Raw genomic sequence first — 15,904 nt, forward strand, 5'->3', positions numbered from 1 at the left:
GGGCAGCGAAGAGCTTCGAGTGTGAGTCATGCCACACTGTCACTTTCAGATGAAGGGACATGGAGACTGGCTCCTCCTACTACACAACTCAGTGAGCACAGAGGCGTGGGTGACTGGGCTTCATTTCCTGCAATACATCCACACAGGCACAGCAGCATATCTGAGGAGTGTACTTCTGTAGTTTTACTGAATTGACTTGGTTCTGTTCAGAACAAGAACTGTTTACCTTAATTTCTGTTTTGTGTTGTGTTTTTATGTTTTTATGGCAAGCCATTTTAACATTCAAAAGCCAGACTGGATATGTGTTGCAGATTCAGGATATTTCCGATATCCGCAACTACATTCTTCCTATCCACAATTGTCATTTCAGATATCCACAACTACGTTCTTCCTAGGACAAATGACGTCACTTTTGCCATTCATGTAAATGGGGTTTGTCATTATAGATATCTACAATTCAGTTGCAGATACCCGCTATGTGAATTACGGATATCTGTTAACTGAATTACGACTAGTAGGTAATTCCAGTTTGAGATATCTACAATTTGATTCTGACTACTAGTCATAATTCCAGTTCAAGATATTTTTAATTCACCTCTACATGTCCCTTTTCAGATATCTTAAATTGAGTTTCGACTAGGCGAAATGACGTTGAAGATATCTCAAATTGGAATTAAGAATAGTCGTAATTCAGTTACAGATATCCGTAATTCACATAGCGGATATCTGCATCTAAATTGTAGATATCTGTAATGACAAACCCCATACACATGAATGGCAAATGTGATGTCATTTGTCCTAGGAAGAATGCAGTTGCGGATATCTGAAATGTTCTTTTTGACTAAGCAAAACTGAATTACAGAAATCTTGAATGAAAAATCCAACTATTCAAAATGTAATTATAAGTCACAAAGGCATTGTTGATATCTACGGATAGTCAAACTTAGCTTTTAAATGTTAAATCCACGGGGTCATTCCTATGTTCCCACAGCCCTATGTTCCCACATTTCTAACTTTTGTTGTCACTGAAAATTAGGCCCTATGTTCCCACAGCCCTTTGGTCCCACCATTGGTTGGGTTTAGGCAATGAAGAAAAGAGTTGGTTAAGTTTAGTAAAAAGACCCGGTAGAGGCTAGACAGGCCAGATAGATAGAGTCCAGATAGGTAGAGAGAGTCCAGTGGGAACATAGAGCCTAATTTTGAGGAAAACCTTAGAACTGTGGGAACATAGGGCCGTGGGAACATAGGGCTGTGGGAACATAGGGCTGTGGGAACATAGGCACGCTCCCAAATCCACTTGCCATGTGTTTTGTTTTGTTGGCTCAAATGTTGTTTTTTGTGGTTAGTCAAGTGTCATTGTGGTTTCTATTTCCTTCGTGATGTTGTGTTTTCTGTATTGTCACTGTTTTCTAAATAAAATGTTAAATAAAAGGTGTTCTGTTTTGTGAAATCTTCTTAACTGTATTGCTAGTTAATCCTGTCTTTACACTACACCGCTGACACATTCAGACATTATTTTCCACGTTTCCTCTTCAGTTTCCATTGCATTTTACAATGCAAGTCCAGTCGGTTTTATTTATATAGCGTTACTTCACAACAGAAGTCATCTCAATACACTTTACAGATAGAGTAGGTTATATCTATCGCTCTGGAGTAGGCCTAATCCTTCTCTTCGGTTTCAACAAGTATCTGTTTTTTTTCCCTGCGTGCGTGATTCTACAGTATCATCACTTTACATGTAAAGCACCAAATCTCAACATGTATCGAAATATATGATGACATACATGAAATGATGCGAGACACACACACACACACACACACACACACACACACACACACACACACACACCACACCACACACAGTCACCTACCATTACAGCTTTAGCTTGTGTAACTTAGCGCTCCACAGGTGAACTTAGCTTCCTTTGTTGTTGGTCGTTCATCTTCATTTTTCACCGTTCACTCGACGTGTATGAATGAAAACACACTGTTATTAACACCTGAACATTATCTAACAGTTCACTGACGGTATGTTTCACGTTTTATCAACACTTAACGCACTAAAGACGACGCTAATTTAACCGGCTAAAAAACTAAAGGTGGGCTTGCTCTTCTTTTGAAAGAATTGCGTTTCCATGGAAACCGTACGTCTGTCGACTTGTCCCCCTGCTACGACGACAACACAATGGTTCCTGACCCCACTGCAGTAAAATAAACCTATTGTTTTTATTCTTTTCTACTTTATTTAATTCATTTTATTTTTTTATATAATATAATTTCAATTGATACGAATATTGTTGTTTGTTACTGGTTGTTACGTCAGTGAAGGGGAGGAGCTGGACAGTACACCCCTGACTGCCATAAGTCATATCCAGGCATAAACGATGTCCACGTTATATCAAGAGTTACATCAGCTAAAAAAGTTACATCAGCTGCCCACGACCAGCAGCATCACACACTCTCTCAAACTAATAAAGTAAGAGCAGTAGCTACTCTTCTCATGTTGCTTCATTTGTTCCTTCGTAGCTTGTTGTGGCTTTGTTGCCAAATGCAGGTTGATGAAACGGGGTCATTACGGTGCCAGAAGAAGGGCGTGTGTGGTCGTGGTGGTGGGGTGGTGAGGAGAGGGGAGGGGGAGGGCGGAGTTCTGGGGAACCGTGACCGGACTCTCCTGTGTGCGCGCCGCCGCCGCCGTAGTATAATAAGACAGTGACGGAGGTGCGCGCACACGGTTCATTGAGGAGCGCCTCTGAGAGGAGCGACAGCATCTCAACAGGTACAGTGTAATTAGTTTATATTTTGTTATTGTTGTTATTGTTTTTATTATTTTTATTCTACACAGTGATGTGTGTATTTATGTGTATGGTTGTAGAAGTGTTGGGCTATTTCCCGCATGTGTATTCCGAGCATGTGTGTGCGGCAGAGTAACAGGTAGGCAGAGCAGCTGATCACCAGTGCAGCTGCAGATGTAAAATGAACATTATCATAAGTGTGTTAAAGATGCTCAGCCCCGTGGCCTTACTGATGCTGATGTCTTCAAGCGGACTTTTTTTCCACGTGTGGTGTCTAATCCGTGAGGATGTATATGGCTACACGACCTACGCCTCGGTCATCACGTAGGCCACCGTGCCACGCACCGTGATCACATCTGCCCGTGTGGTTGAGCCGGCGAAGGAGTGAGGCGATTTTAATCCAGAGTGGACGAAACACCGAGCGAGCGAACTCAGCTCACTGACACGCTCTCAGCTGGAAGTGGCTTCAGAAAGCGGAAATATTCTGTGCGCAGTGAGAATAAGAAGATGATGGAGTGATAAACGATAAAAAACAGTCTATAATAGTCATCATCCATCTATCAGTGTAAGAGGAGAAAAAACTAAACATGAGAAAACGGTAGAAGTCAGCAGATGGATGTTCACTCCACACACGCGCGTCTAGTCCGGTCGTTTCCCGTTTCTCGGTGTGACGCAACGAGTCTTCCTCAAAGTTTTGGTTGTGGATGTGACGCAGAAGAAGCGGTGCCGGGCTGCGTACGTGCGCTCGGCGGCATCCCGCGGAGGGGCTGATGATGTCACGACCGTGGAAGTCATCGTTTCCTAGAGTTACGGAGCGTGGATAATAACAAGCGAGCCCACGGAGACAAAGCCTGTTTGTATTACCTCTCTCTTTATATAGTCAAATGCTGTTTGATCAGTGGCTCGTGCTCCTGATGTGAAGCTGAGGATGGGGCAGAAAAGATGTAGAGTCATTCAAAGACACATAGGCTATGTAACCCCAAAAAATCTAACGTGTCAGAAAGAAAAAAAAAACTCACAATGTGACCCCCATTCCTCATAATGATGCTACATTATTACTAGGATATTGATTATTGCTGCTTTAAGCCTTTTGTATTCCCTCCAGGCAGGAGCAGCTGAGGCTGTTCTCAGGACCAGGATATCTCAGGAGCACTTAGAGCTGATGTTTTCAAATCTGGCACACACACACACATCCACTTGAACTGAAGCATGAACTGATTAGAATTTGGCGATGAAAGGTCAAATGTCAAAGTCACTGTAACAACCTCGCAAAACATGTTTACTCTAGGAACTGGAGAATAACTCAATTATGTCAATAATATGTTGAATAATGAAGTGATGACATTTTATATATAGAGTGTGTCAGTGCTCAACGTCACTGTTGCTGCTACATCAAACTCATGACTGGACAGAGTAGATATGACATGTCAACTCTGGTGGAGTTGACATGTAAAACAAAAGAGCATCCTTCCTGTTCACATAGTGGCAGGCATCAGTTTTCAGTACTGTAGGCCATTGTTTACCTGCTTGGCACCAACCAGCAGACGGACACAGGTACACCCTGTGAGTCACTGCCTAGATTTGGTGAGCTGGCATTGCTATCCTGAACACAACTTAATTAACTATTCTCAACCTTTAAATGTCATTTAACTGATCCACTGACAGGAACAGAGGGAGGGTACATGTGTGGGGTGATCAAGAAAGTGAACTTGCCCATAGATAGACCGGCATTTATCTCATCAATTATTCCATGTAAGTCGGTGTTATTCTCAGATTTGTCAGGGACGTGTTTTGAGCTCCACTGATGACTGGGGTCTGATTTGGCCTAACATGGGTGGTTTGCTATCTGATGGTTTTATTATTAGAGACTTACTGCTGAGCCAGATCTCTCCCTCAGGAGCTGGTATAGAGACCAGAAGCAGAGGATGTCAGTGAGATATAAAGAAGCACTTGAAGGAGAGCGAGAAAAAAAATAAAAGGGGCAAAGCGCCAGTGTTTTGGTCACATGTTCTTTCCACAGCCCCAAGCAGGTGGAGAGTAATTACTGGAGGGCTAAAGACAGGGTGGAGGTGGTAGTCTGTAAAGTATGTTCTGTTTTTTTCTAAATGTCCTGCTCAGTTTAATGAAGTAGAACCCCCCCCCCCACCCCTCCTGACAGTAGAATCATTAGCGTCTCTTTCACACACACGCACACAATGAAGGCCAATATCCAAGTGCCTTTCATCTGCGTATCAGGGGTGAGAAATGATCCCGTGTGTTCCTGTTTGTGTGCTGCGTGGTATGTAAGGGTCTTATTTTAGTATGGGTGGTGGTGATACCCAGGGCTGCTGCTGCATGTTGCATAGGTCACACTGGGGTCACTGAATGCGTGGATGATGTGGGCGGGTCTGAGTATGATGGGGTAGGGGTGGGGGGGGAGTGGTGATATCATACTGATGTCCCCAGAGCGTCCGTGTACATGCGCTCTCCGTATGTTTGTAAAGCGGCTCCTTCGGTTTGCAGTCTGAAAGCCGATGAGGACGCTGGTGGTTCCTGCTGGTTTCCTCTCACATGTTGCAGTCTCTCAGTGACGCTTCTCACTGAGCTGAGAGCTGAGGTAAGGAGAGGGTGATGACCGGTGACACCATCTGTCACAGGGGGAACATTGTGTCTGAGGTGTCTGATGCCACTGCAGAGAGAACTGCATGTTGTAAAGCTCAATCTGTACAATTAGCTCTTTTAAAGTATTTGCTCAGGTCACATGAAACAGAGTTGTTCCATTGTTACAGGTCTGATATAAAGGGAACAGAATAAAGGGCTGGTTTGTAGACATCCAGGTGGAGCCGACTATTTTCCTAGAGGCAGAAACAGGCGGAGCAGGCAAAGCCAAACTGACAGTGTAGTAGTGTGAAAGAGGCTGGCACTACTGGGTTAGGTCATAAAATGACCGGTGCTGTATTACAGAAAGCTCCTTATTTGCAGATCTTACTATTTGGTAACTATGTTAAGCATGATTAGGACATCTGATATAGGAAAAAGTGGTAATTGGAACTAGTACAGTGGCATGCAAAAGTTTGGGCACCCCTGTTCAACATTTCTGTTACTGTGAACAGTTAATCAAGTGGAAGATGGAATGATTCCAAAAAAGTATAAAGTTACAGATGACACATTTTAAACAATATATATATATATTTTTTTTTAATATTTTACATCTTGTAAAAACAGGGGCAATTCACCACACTCACCACCAGAACATGCCAAGGTTCCAGAAAACCAGGTGTAAAACTATGTGAAAAAGAGGATCTGCACACTTAGATCAATGCAAGTATGACAGAAAAGAGGGCCACAGCAAAGGTTTGGCCACCCTGCATATAGTTAGTAGCTAGTAGCCCCCCCTTTGGAAACTATGACAGTGTGTAAATAGTAAATATCTTGTCTGATACCTTGGTCAAAGTTATTTGAGAGCTCAAGTCTCCTGGGTTTCCCATTCTTTTGCAGGCTTCTGCTTTGTTTTCTTCTTCCTTTTCACTCTAAAACTGTAGAAAACAAAAATAATACACTGATATTGCTTGAAATATTGCAAAAATAATGTTTTACGTTTAACTTTATGCCTTTTGGAGATCACTTCATCTTCCACTTATCTGTTCACATTAACAGAAACTTTGACCAGGGGTGCCCAAACTTATGCATGTCACTGTATAAGCCATCTTAACCCACTTTTAGCATTGCTGTAAATTCCCTTCTAAGCCATTTTCCTCTGTTAAGTTATAATTAATTTTATGATAAATTTTGTACATTTTATCAATAAATCTAAAGGGTTACAAAGAGATGAAATGAGGAAAGTTGTATTGGTTGCTTGGCAACAGACACAAAAGTTGATAATGATGTTGGGTTTTCCAAACTTCAGATAACATTCCCAAAGTTTGTTAGGATAATAATATGCCAAAGACGAGAAAATTCCTCTCCCAGTAAGACTGGACTTCACCTCCCATTCATTTCTACGTGGGTGAGGAGGGAAAACATTTACTGCAAGTGGCAAATTTTGAGGTTTTCTGCTCTTCCTCATCTGACACACAGTGGTGGTGGAAATGACCTGTCATTCAGGAAATATCAATTACACTCTGCTTATAGAAGTACACAATGAGAGTATAAAGGCAGCAGGAAGTTGTAGGAGGTTGTTTGGCTTCAGAGAATAATGACAGTAAATGTTTGACACAGCGCTGTTTAATTAACAACTTAGTGTGCTGTTGCTGCTGCTGCCTAATGCTCACTCTCGGCGTTTACAGCCACACCCATGCCATTTCCTGCTCTCTCTGCTTTTTGCCAAACCATAAGACTAAATCCTATCAGGTGAAATCTAGCCCAGCTGAGAAAAAACACAGGACAGTATCAACACAGATGATGGACTGGGACTTGGCTCTAAATAGATCTGGGATGCTTTTCCATAGAAAGGGGCCGTGTGGTGGGCGGAGCTTCATGAGCATCTTGTCTTCGACTCTGATTACAAAGAATCATCTAAGGTCTGAACTTGAGAGAAAACCAGAATGTGTCTGAACATGACAACTATTCATCGAGGGGAGTGTTAGGTCAGGACCAGAGGCTGCCACACACTGCTGGTCTGAGATCAGCCAGGAGTGAATGATTACAGGTAATAATTTGGTTATTGATGATGAGAGACAGTTGGCGTCTGTGTCCTTTAAAAACTCCAACAGGCCTTGTTCTCTGTATCGAACAGAATCTCCCTGAGTTGGTCAACATCATGATGACACATCCTGCTGTGAAGGAGAGATTGCTAAAGACAAATGAAGCCTGTTTCTGCCGAGCTAACGGCATGCAGGAAGTTGAACGTTCGATGAGTAAAGCAAAAATAAAGGGAGGTTATGTGTGAATAAGCCGCTTGCATAAAATGGGATGTTCTGACTCAAGGATCATATGTGCTTGTCTGGAATCAGTTTGTGTCTTTACATTAAAGGAGAATCACATACTATATAACAGTGTTGTTAACATGTGAATCCAGGCTGCGGTGACAACAGGAACTCTCATCATCACAGTTCATGTGTTAGCTGAGCTGATGACATCATCTGATGCTTCATGGTAAATATAGATCAGCCTGATGCCTGTGGAGCTGTCAGTCATTATCTGTCTCTCAGAGAGGAGGTGTCGCCCCCTGCAGGCTGAGTGGGTGCTCAGACAGTGTGAAGGAACCAGTGTGGGTGTTGGCTTCGCCCCTGAATATATATGTCAGATTTATATATGGTATTATTCTACTGTTCAATTATAGAACCACATCAATGGAGTGTATTAATATCTTAAAAGCATTAGTAATAACATTTAATTATCTTTTGAACACAAGACCTGATGGACTATAAATTACAATCTACATCAGTTTAGCCAACTCATCATAATCCTATGTGGCACTAAGGATTATTTCATTTTTATTTCATCCCCACCCCCTCAAAAATAATATCCCAAATATTAGCCAGTTGAGATGTTGAACCACATGGACTTTCATACAGTCTCAACATAAATATTTTTAAAAATTCATTTGATCAGGTCACGTTTAAGCAAAATCATGAATCACTTCATACAGAGACTTAGCGTTAGGGTTACCTCCTATTTAAGATAGGATAGGATAAGATAAGATAAGATAAGATAAGATAAGATAAGATAAGATAAGATAAGATAAGATAAGATAATCCTTTATTTGTCCCACAGTGGGAATATGTACAGGGTCGCAGCAGCAGACAACAGCAAAGAAATGTATAGGACAGATAATAAATAGCAGATATATAAAGAAAGCAGCATTTGTAATAGAATTTGATTAAGATTATGATTAAGACAAATAATAAATATTAAATAGCCTACTTGTAGTATAGTATTGTAAAATGTGCTGGTCAGTTAGCTGCTTTATTTCTCTTTCCAAGCAGGTAGACCCGAGCCTGTGCTGGTTGAAACCAGTTTACATTCGTTTTTTATTTCCCTCTGATATGTAATATGCATGAGCACTTGGTGTGTGTGTATATCTAGTTATTGGAAGGAAAAAACACCCTGAGGGGTGTACGGTGGTCCAGACCTCAGTCCATTAGAGCGGCTGTAGATAAAGCTGAGGAGAGACTCTGACACCAGAGACCCTGAGACTGGAGCAGCTCTGTGGTAGAGGGATGGTGAGGAATCTGTGAGAGCAGTGAGGATTAAAGCTGTGTGAGAGATCACAGCAGAGGTACAAGGCTGTGTGTGAAATAAGAGGATGCGTCTGCATGCAGGGAATGTGTGTGTGTGTGTGTGTGTGTGTCTGTGTGTGTGGGTTCTGGCTGAGGAGGACATTTCATCTCTCCTGACAAACTGTCAACAATAAATGGACAGCAGGAGATCCTCTGGTCCAGATTTACACCTTCTCAACACACACTAATGCTCCACACAACACACTTTCCTACACCACATCACAAAACACTCACCTACACACACTCTAACACAACACCACAGCAGTTGTGTGACCAATAATTACTGTACTAACTTCTTACCACTGATTTTACAGCCACCAACCTCGACACAGTAATCAGAGAGCATCATGGGAGGAGCAGTGGTGGACGACGCGCCTCCTGGGGTGAAGGCACCAGACGGAGGTTGGGGCTGGGCGGTGCTGGCCGGCTGCTTCGTCATCACCGGCTTCTCCTACGCCTTCCCCAAGGCCGTCAGCGTCTTCTTCAAGGAGCTGATCCGAGAGTTCGACGTGGGCTACAGCGACACGGCCTGGATCTCCTCCATCCTGCTGGCCATGCTGTACGGCACAGGTAAACAGAGTTAACCTTACTGTATGTGTCCGATGGTGGTGATCGTAAAGTATAAATGTATATGTTCATCGTGTGCTTGTGTTGTGTTTTCCCCCAGGCCCTCTGTGCAGCGTGTTGGTGAACAGGTTCGGCTGTCGGCCGGTGATGATGGTCGGGGGGCTGTTTGCCTCACTGGGGATGATTCTGGCTTCCTTTGCCACCAGCATCATATACGTCTACCTCTCTGCTGGGGTCATTACAGGTCAGTCACCAAAAGCTTGCACACAAACACACACACACACACACACATACATAATGGCCCTAATCAGGCCCATAAAGGGCTACCGGTTCACATCTAGGCTTTGAATGCACTGGCATGTTAGCTAGACCCTGGTAGTAAATGCTGTCTCATATGTGCTTTATTTAGATTTAGATGTATGTGTCTGAAATAAAGAATTTTATATATATATATGTTTTTTTTAACCAAGTGTACTGATTCTAGGTCTCTCTAAAGCTCTGTGTATGTTTTTTTTTTATCACTATAAGGTTGTGAAGGTCTTGACAGAGCTCTTTGCTTTGTCCCATCATGAGATGCTTCTTGTGTGTCACCTTGGTGATGACAAACCTTTTTATAGGCATCAATTAGGTCTAAAGCAGCTGATGTTAATTATCAGTGATAGAGGACAGGATCGCCATCTAAATACTGACAGATTCCAGCTGCTTTCTTGTCTTTCATTCCTTCCTGCACCTCCTCATTTTCTTCATGTAACACATTTAATACTTTTGACTTTTGACCTAAACCCAACTGAGATGGTTTAGGATGAGTTGTACCACAGTAAGTACAAGGTAAAACAGCCAACAAGTGCTCAGCTCCTCTGGGAACTCCTTCAAGACTGTTGGAAAGCTGTTCCAGGTGACGAGCTCATGAAGCTGATGATGACTGAATCAAAAGTGAAGAGGACTCAAATGAATAAAACATATTCTGTTTTGTTGAACACTAGTTCACTACATAATTCCATGTGTTCCTTCATAGTTTTGATGCCAGTTCAATTTGAATCTACAATGATAAAAAAATAATAAATAATAAAAATAAAGAAAAAACACTGAATGAGAAGGTGTGTCCAAACTTTTGACTGGAAGAGCATATGTTAATATACATGTTAATATGACAAGACAACTTTCTCAAACACAAACCTCTTCTCACCTCAGGTCTGGGTCTGGCCTTGAACTTCCAGCCGTCTCTGATCATGCTCAATCGCTACTTCAGTGAGAAACGTCCTCTGGCCAACGGCCTGGCAGCGGCCGGCAGCCCCGTGGCCCTGTGCTGTCTCTCCCCCCTGGGACAGATCCTCCAGTACCACTACGGCTGGAGGGGCGGGTTCCTCATCCTGGGAGGCCTTCTGCTCAACTGCTGCGCCTGCGGTGCCCTCATGAGGCCCCTGGTGGCCCCTAAGAAGGCCCTGGAGCTGGAGGAGCTGGGTAAAGCAGCCGTCGTCGAGGAGGAGGAGGAGGAGAAGAAGCCACAGCCGAAGAAGAAACTGCTGGACTTCAGCGTGTTCAGAGACAGAGGTTTTTTAATCTATACTATTGCAGCATCCATCATGGTGCTGGGCCTGTTCGTGCCTCCAGTCTTCGTGGTCAGCTATGCAAAAAACCTCAAGTATGAGGACACCAAGTCGGCGCTGCTGCTCACCATCTTGGGATTTGTTGACATGTTTGCTCGGCCACTGTCAGGTATCCTAGCAGGAACCAAGTGGGTACGACCCAGGAGCATCTATCTGTTCGCATTCGCCATGATCTTCAACGGCTGCACCGACCTCATAGGATCACAGGTAACAGAGACTAAAGCACCACAAATTTATTAGAGGGTTAGGGTTAGGGTTACATGATTGTTGTCGGACTGTATGTTGGGTCTACATGGCCTGTTTTTCATCACCACTGTGTCTCTCTGTAGATGTCATACTCAGAAATCTCTGGTCGGTCTCTTTGCAGGCAACTGATTATTCAGGTCTGGTGGTCTTCTGCATCTTCTTCGGCATGTCATACGGTATGGTGGGGGCGCTGCAGTTCGAGGTCCTCATGGCTATCGTGGGGACGGAGAAGTTCTCCAGCGCCATCGGCCTGGTGCTGCTGATGGAAGCCATCGCTGTCCTAGTGGGACCCCCAGGAGCAGGTCAGAGCCAAATTGCCAAATGACAAAGAAAACAAGCTTTCCCAAGTGTGATAGGAAGTTAATTCACTCATGTCACAGATGCTGTTGCTTCCCTCCAAGTCAATAGTTATAAATCACAACTTTGTGTTGAGTGAGTTTAATTGATCTACCGGTAGTTTATTCTACGACAACATGCTTGAGATCCAGCACCAAACAGAGTCCTATCTACTCATGAACCACCATATAGATAGCAATACCTACCTTATTAATATAATGAGAGATATAAGAATTCATGGACTAGAATTTAAAGAGGAATTATGTTAGTCTGGTTGCTTTTCCGCTGTTTTGCTAACCCTCCTCCCGACCATGTGCATTTGTTTACAACAAAGCCGGCAAGAAACCAGTCAATAGAGCAGTACATAACGTTATATATCATATGATGTTACAACGTGTATATTAATGTAGTTTAATAGATTAAGCAAGAGATTATGGGTTACGGGTCACGTTTGTGTCGGCGTGCGCAGAGATGAGAGCAGGGTCACCAGAGGTGGCACTAATTTTACAAGATTGGTTTTCAGCCAAGAGACACAATAAGTGAAACGAACGTGGAAGGCAGAGAGCCTCCATTCTCCCTCGTAACAAGTCAAGCAATTTATTAAACCATCACAATTACTCCAAAGTAAGGTAAAAAAAAAAAAAAAAAAAGTGTAGTTAAGCTACAAATCCTGCATAATTCCTCTTTGAAACTGCTGGATTTTTCAAAAATTCTAAAGGTACAACACATCATCGTCTGCAAATTGAGAAATAGAGAGGTTTTCTTCATCCTCTGTGACCCTGTGTACTTTGAAATTAGCCCTAATGAGCACAGCCAATGGCTCAATGGAAAATATAAACAATAAATGTGACAAGGGGTCTAGTCTGCAAGCTCTAAGCATCGGAAAAACCTTCAGACATAAGGCTGTTAATATTGACTTTGCCTTTCGGATCTGGGTCAATAGTTCTAATCATGTTAATAAGACGACAGACCATAGACTCCAGACCATTCCACCTGAGGCCTTTTCAGCAACCAAAGACATCATCAATGCTGGAATTGTCCAATAACAATCATACTAATGTTCCTGTTGTCTCCACCAGGTCGTCTCTTGGATGCCACCCATAGTTACATGTATGTCTTCCTGTTGGCGGGCTGTGAGGTGACGCTGTCCGCCATCGTTTTGGCTTTGGGGAACTTCTTTTGCCTTCGTAAGAAAAAAGATGATCAAGAGGCAAAGATGGAGATGGCTGTGACCGCCGCAGAGAGGGAGGGACTGAACCCAGCGAAGGGAGCTGAGGGAGACGACGAGGAGTCCAAAGAAAGAGAAAACGGAAGAGTCGGCGCCGTGACGACGGGAGAGGAGGTGATGGCGGTGAAGGAGTCAGGGGAGGAGGGCGGAGAGGAGACGCCGTTGTAGAGGATGAGAACTAGAGATGAGAAAAAGACAAGACTGTGCACCTAGAACGCACAAATGAATGACCGATGATGATGATGATGATGTACAGCAAACAGGTGGTGTGAGGAGGAACCACACACACACACACAGCGAGGGGGGAACAAAAGAAGGGTGGGAGAGAGAGCTGATGTATATCACGGATTCACGGTAGAACTGTTTTCTGATGCAATGTGTTCCCAGTGTCTGTCTGTACACCACCGTCACCTTCTATTCTACATGCTGCAATAACAGCTGACCCTTTATTGGCCACAAACACCAGCTGGGTAAGGGGACTCCTCTGAGCCGAGGCTGCTCAGACACACACTGTGTTTTAGAAGTTATGAACAAAGTTTCCAGTTTTGTGCACTTTTCTCAGCACTGTTTGTCTATTCAGGATTTAATGGTTTTAAAGGGATAGTTCAACATTTTTGGCAAATCCCTATAGTTTTTGGAGCACGCTTGTTACCTTTAATTGTCGGCGCAAGCTGTTTTTAGATCAGCGGAGCAGAGACGTGAACTGCTCAGAGCTACGCTATATGGAGGCTAATGGAATTTCTGCGTTTCCCTCATCAAACTCATCAAACACACAATTCAATGACTCCAAAGCGCTCTCATGGACAAGTTGTGACCTGCACATTCACCACACTGTGAGATAATAATAATAATGTAACGTTAGGAGACAGAGTTTTTTTCGAGGTAAATTCATGCTGATTTGCGCTCCATTAGCCTCCGTAGCGTAGCTCTGACCAGCTCCCCTCTCTGCCCCATCGATCTAAAAATAGCTTGCACTGACAATTAAAGGCCTTGCTTGGAAAAGAGATTTTTTTATATCAAGCAATCTGCCTAAAATAAAAAAGGTAACAAACCTACTCTACTACTACTATAGGGATTATGGCAAAGGGTCAATTTGCCCAAATATTGAACTATGCCTTTAAAGAAACTGACCAAAAATACTCAACTCACTGCTTTTCTGGAGCTTTCAGTCATATCTCACAGGCCTTCACCAGCAGGTAGAACCTTTTGTTATCATTAACTTTACTGTGGTAGATGCAGTAAGAAAAACCATTTACGGCCAGCTGTTATTACATGACACAAGCTCAGTGCTTTGGTCATATGAGGACAACCCATTCTCCCTGATGAGAACTATGAGATGCAGTTGAAAGCTCTGGAGAAAAAAAAAACAGTAAGTGAGCTGCAGTCAGAGTTTATTGGTCAGACTGTTGCTCCAAGGCTTAAGAATGAACCTTTCACACTCAACAGGTTTCAGTTACTGTATTTCCTGTTTGTTGCACTTGAGTTTTATTTATTGTGAGTATTTATCAGATTTTTGTCACCTTTTAAAATCTGGTTGTGAGAATTAAGAGTGGACTATTTTAGGCCACATGACAGCAACTGAATTACAAACGTTAGCTGTCGAGTTGAGGCTGAAGTCTTTTTGCTGTGTCTTCCATGATTTGTGTCCACCACTGGGACATTGTCCAGTCGTTGCCTGATGAATTTGTCTGATACTTGAACAAGTCAGTGTTGTACACTTGGTCAATGAATGTTTGTCCTACATGTGTGTACTGTTGTGTAAAGATCTGCTTTACTGATACTCAACACTGGTGCCTGTTTTGTCATGTTGTGTTGTGTTACTACTACAAAGCAGCTCATAAGCAGGATAACTTATCTGGTTTACCTAAATCTAACACCAACCTGTGCTATGAGGCTGGTTCAGTCTTCTGTCTGTTAACCCGAGGTTATACGCAGCTACGAGTGTGTTCATATGAAAGAGGTGGAGTTTCTAACAAGCAACATCATCAGAATTAATAATTAAGTAATTAATGTATGAGAAGAACCATTGTTGTCTACTTAATTAGTGATATTCTTAAAGAGGAAATGTGAACAATATGACCAGACAGACCTATAGAAACAAATTGCAATTGTAAGAAAAAAAAGATATACTAAATTATTTTTTTTAATTTGCACTTTTGTCTGTGATGAGACATGATAAAACAGTTCCTGTCTGCTGAAGTAAATCTGACTGAAAATGTTCATTTAAAATCATAGTTAATATTTAAGAGTGTGCTGATTAAAGGCTGGTCTTTCCAGTTCTGGTTACAGAATCTCCTTGCGATGTTCTGAGCAGCAGTGATAAAAACAAAAGTATCATCACTGTAGGGAATTTACAAGATCAAAATGCAGTTACTTACTCTGATAAACTGTTCTCAGTTTCAAAAGAAGCAAAAATATCTACTGTTATTTTGATCTATTATCTAATAGTAAACTCTTGCTCCTGTCCTTAACGATGAACCTTCCAGTGATCTGATTATTCAGTGGCTCAACTGTTGACATGGTGTTGGTCTAATCCTCTTAAACTAACCCATGCTGGAGCAGGCGATTTACCTGGTAACATGTGACCCACTGTCAAAGGAGTGAAACCCAGAGTTAAAGCTGAAGTTACCTTAATGACCTTACATCTGCTTCATAGTACAGGCCTCAGGGCTCCTGAGTATCTGTTGGATATAACACCGGCACTAGGGAGCACACACAACTTGGGTTAGTGAACGTAGCACACACACACACACCTCCTGCACTAACACTTTGTTCCTATGTTTCCACACAGTGAATGACACGGCCGTTCCATTTGGCAACACTCAAAAGCTTTTTCACACTGACCTCAGATAATGAGCTTTGTTCTAATCGACTGGCGACTGCACGCTCCCATCTACTGTGTAACTGCCTATGTGCAAAGGCCTAGTG

The 15,904-nt window shown here is 42.8% G+C and overlaps 1 protein-coding gene across 2 annotated transcripts; it reads left to right on the forward strand.

Moving 5' to 3' along the window:
* The first annotated feature begins 2,714 nt into the window (after window positions 1-2,714).
* On the forward strand, window positions 2,715-15,796 carry slc16a3b (solute carrier family 16 member 3b). 2 transcript variants are annotated; one of them, XM_083994450.1, is made up of 6 exons: window positions 2,715-2,776; window positions 9,307-9,562; window positions 9,660-9,803; window positions 10,751-11,373; window positions 11,534-11,714; window positions 12,828-15,796. In XM_083994450.1, exons 2-6 carry the CDS (start codon window positions 9,340-9,342, stop codon window positions 13,142-13,144), a joined length of 1,488 nt encoding a protein of 495 aa, XP_083850576.1. In that variant the 5' UTR covers window positions 2,715-2,776; window positions 9,307-9,339; the 3' UTR covers window positions 13,145-15,796. The 2 variants fall into 2 exon arrangements, with proteins under 2 accessions (XP_083850576.1, XP_083850575.1); XM_083994449.1 differs by lacking the exon at window positions 2,715-2,776 and adding an exon at window positions 5,211-5,388 and having other exon boundaries at window positions 12,828-15,794.
* The last annotated feature ends 108 nt before the right edge of the window (window positions 15,797-15,904 follow it).

Source organism: Trachurus trachurus, assembly GCF_905171665.1.
Source record: "Trachurus trachurus genome assembly, chromosome: 19".
Lineage (NCBI taxonomy): Eukaryota > Metazoa > Chordata > Actinopteri > Carangiformes > Carangidae > Trachurus > Trachurus trachurus.

Bases quoted from the DNA above. Each gene is read 5' to 3' on its own strand.
- slc16a3b (XM_083994450.1), top strand. From the start codon at position 9,340: ATGGGAGGAGCAGTGGTGGACGACGCGCCTCCTGGGGTGAAGGCACCA. The intron at 9,563-9,659 runs GTAAACAGAGTT...GTTTTCCCCCAG, and splicing joins GGCCATGCTGTACGGCACAG to GCCCTCTGTGCAGCGTGTTG. The intron at 11,374-11,533 runs GTAACAGAGACT...GTCTCTTTGCAG, and splicing joins CCGACCTCATAGGATCACAG to GCAACTGATTATTCAGGTCT.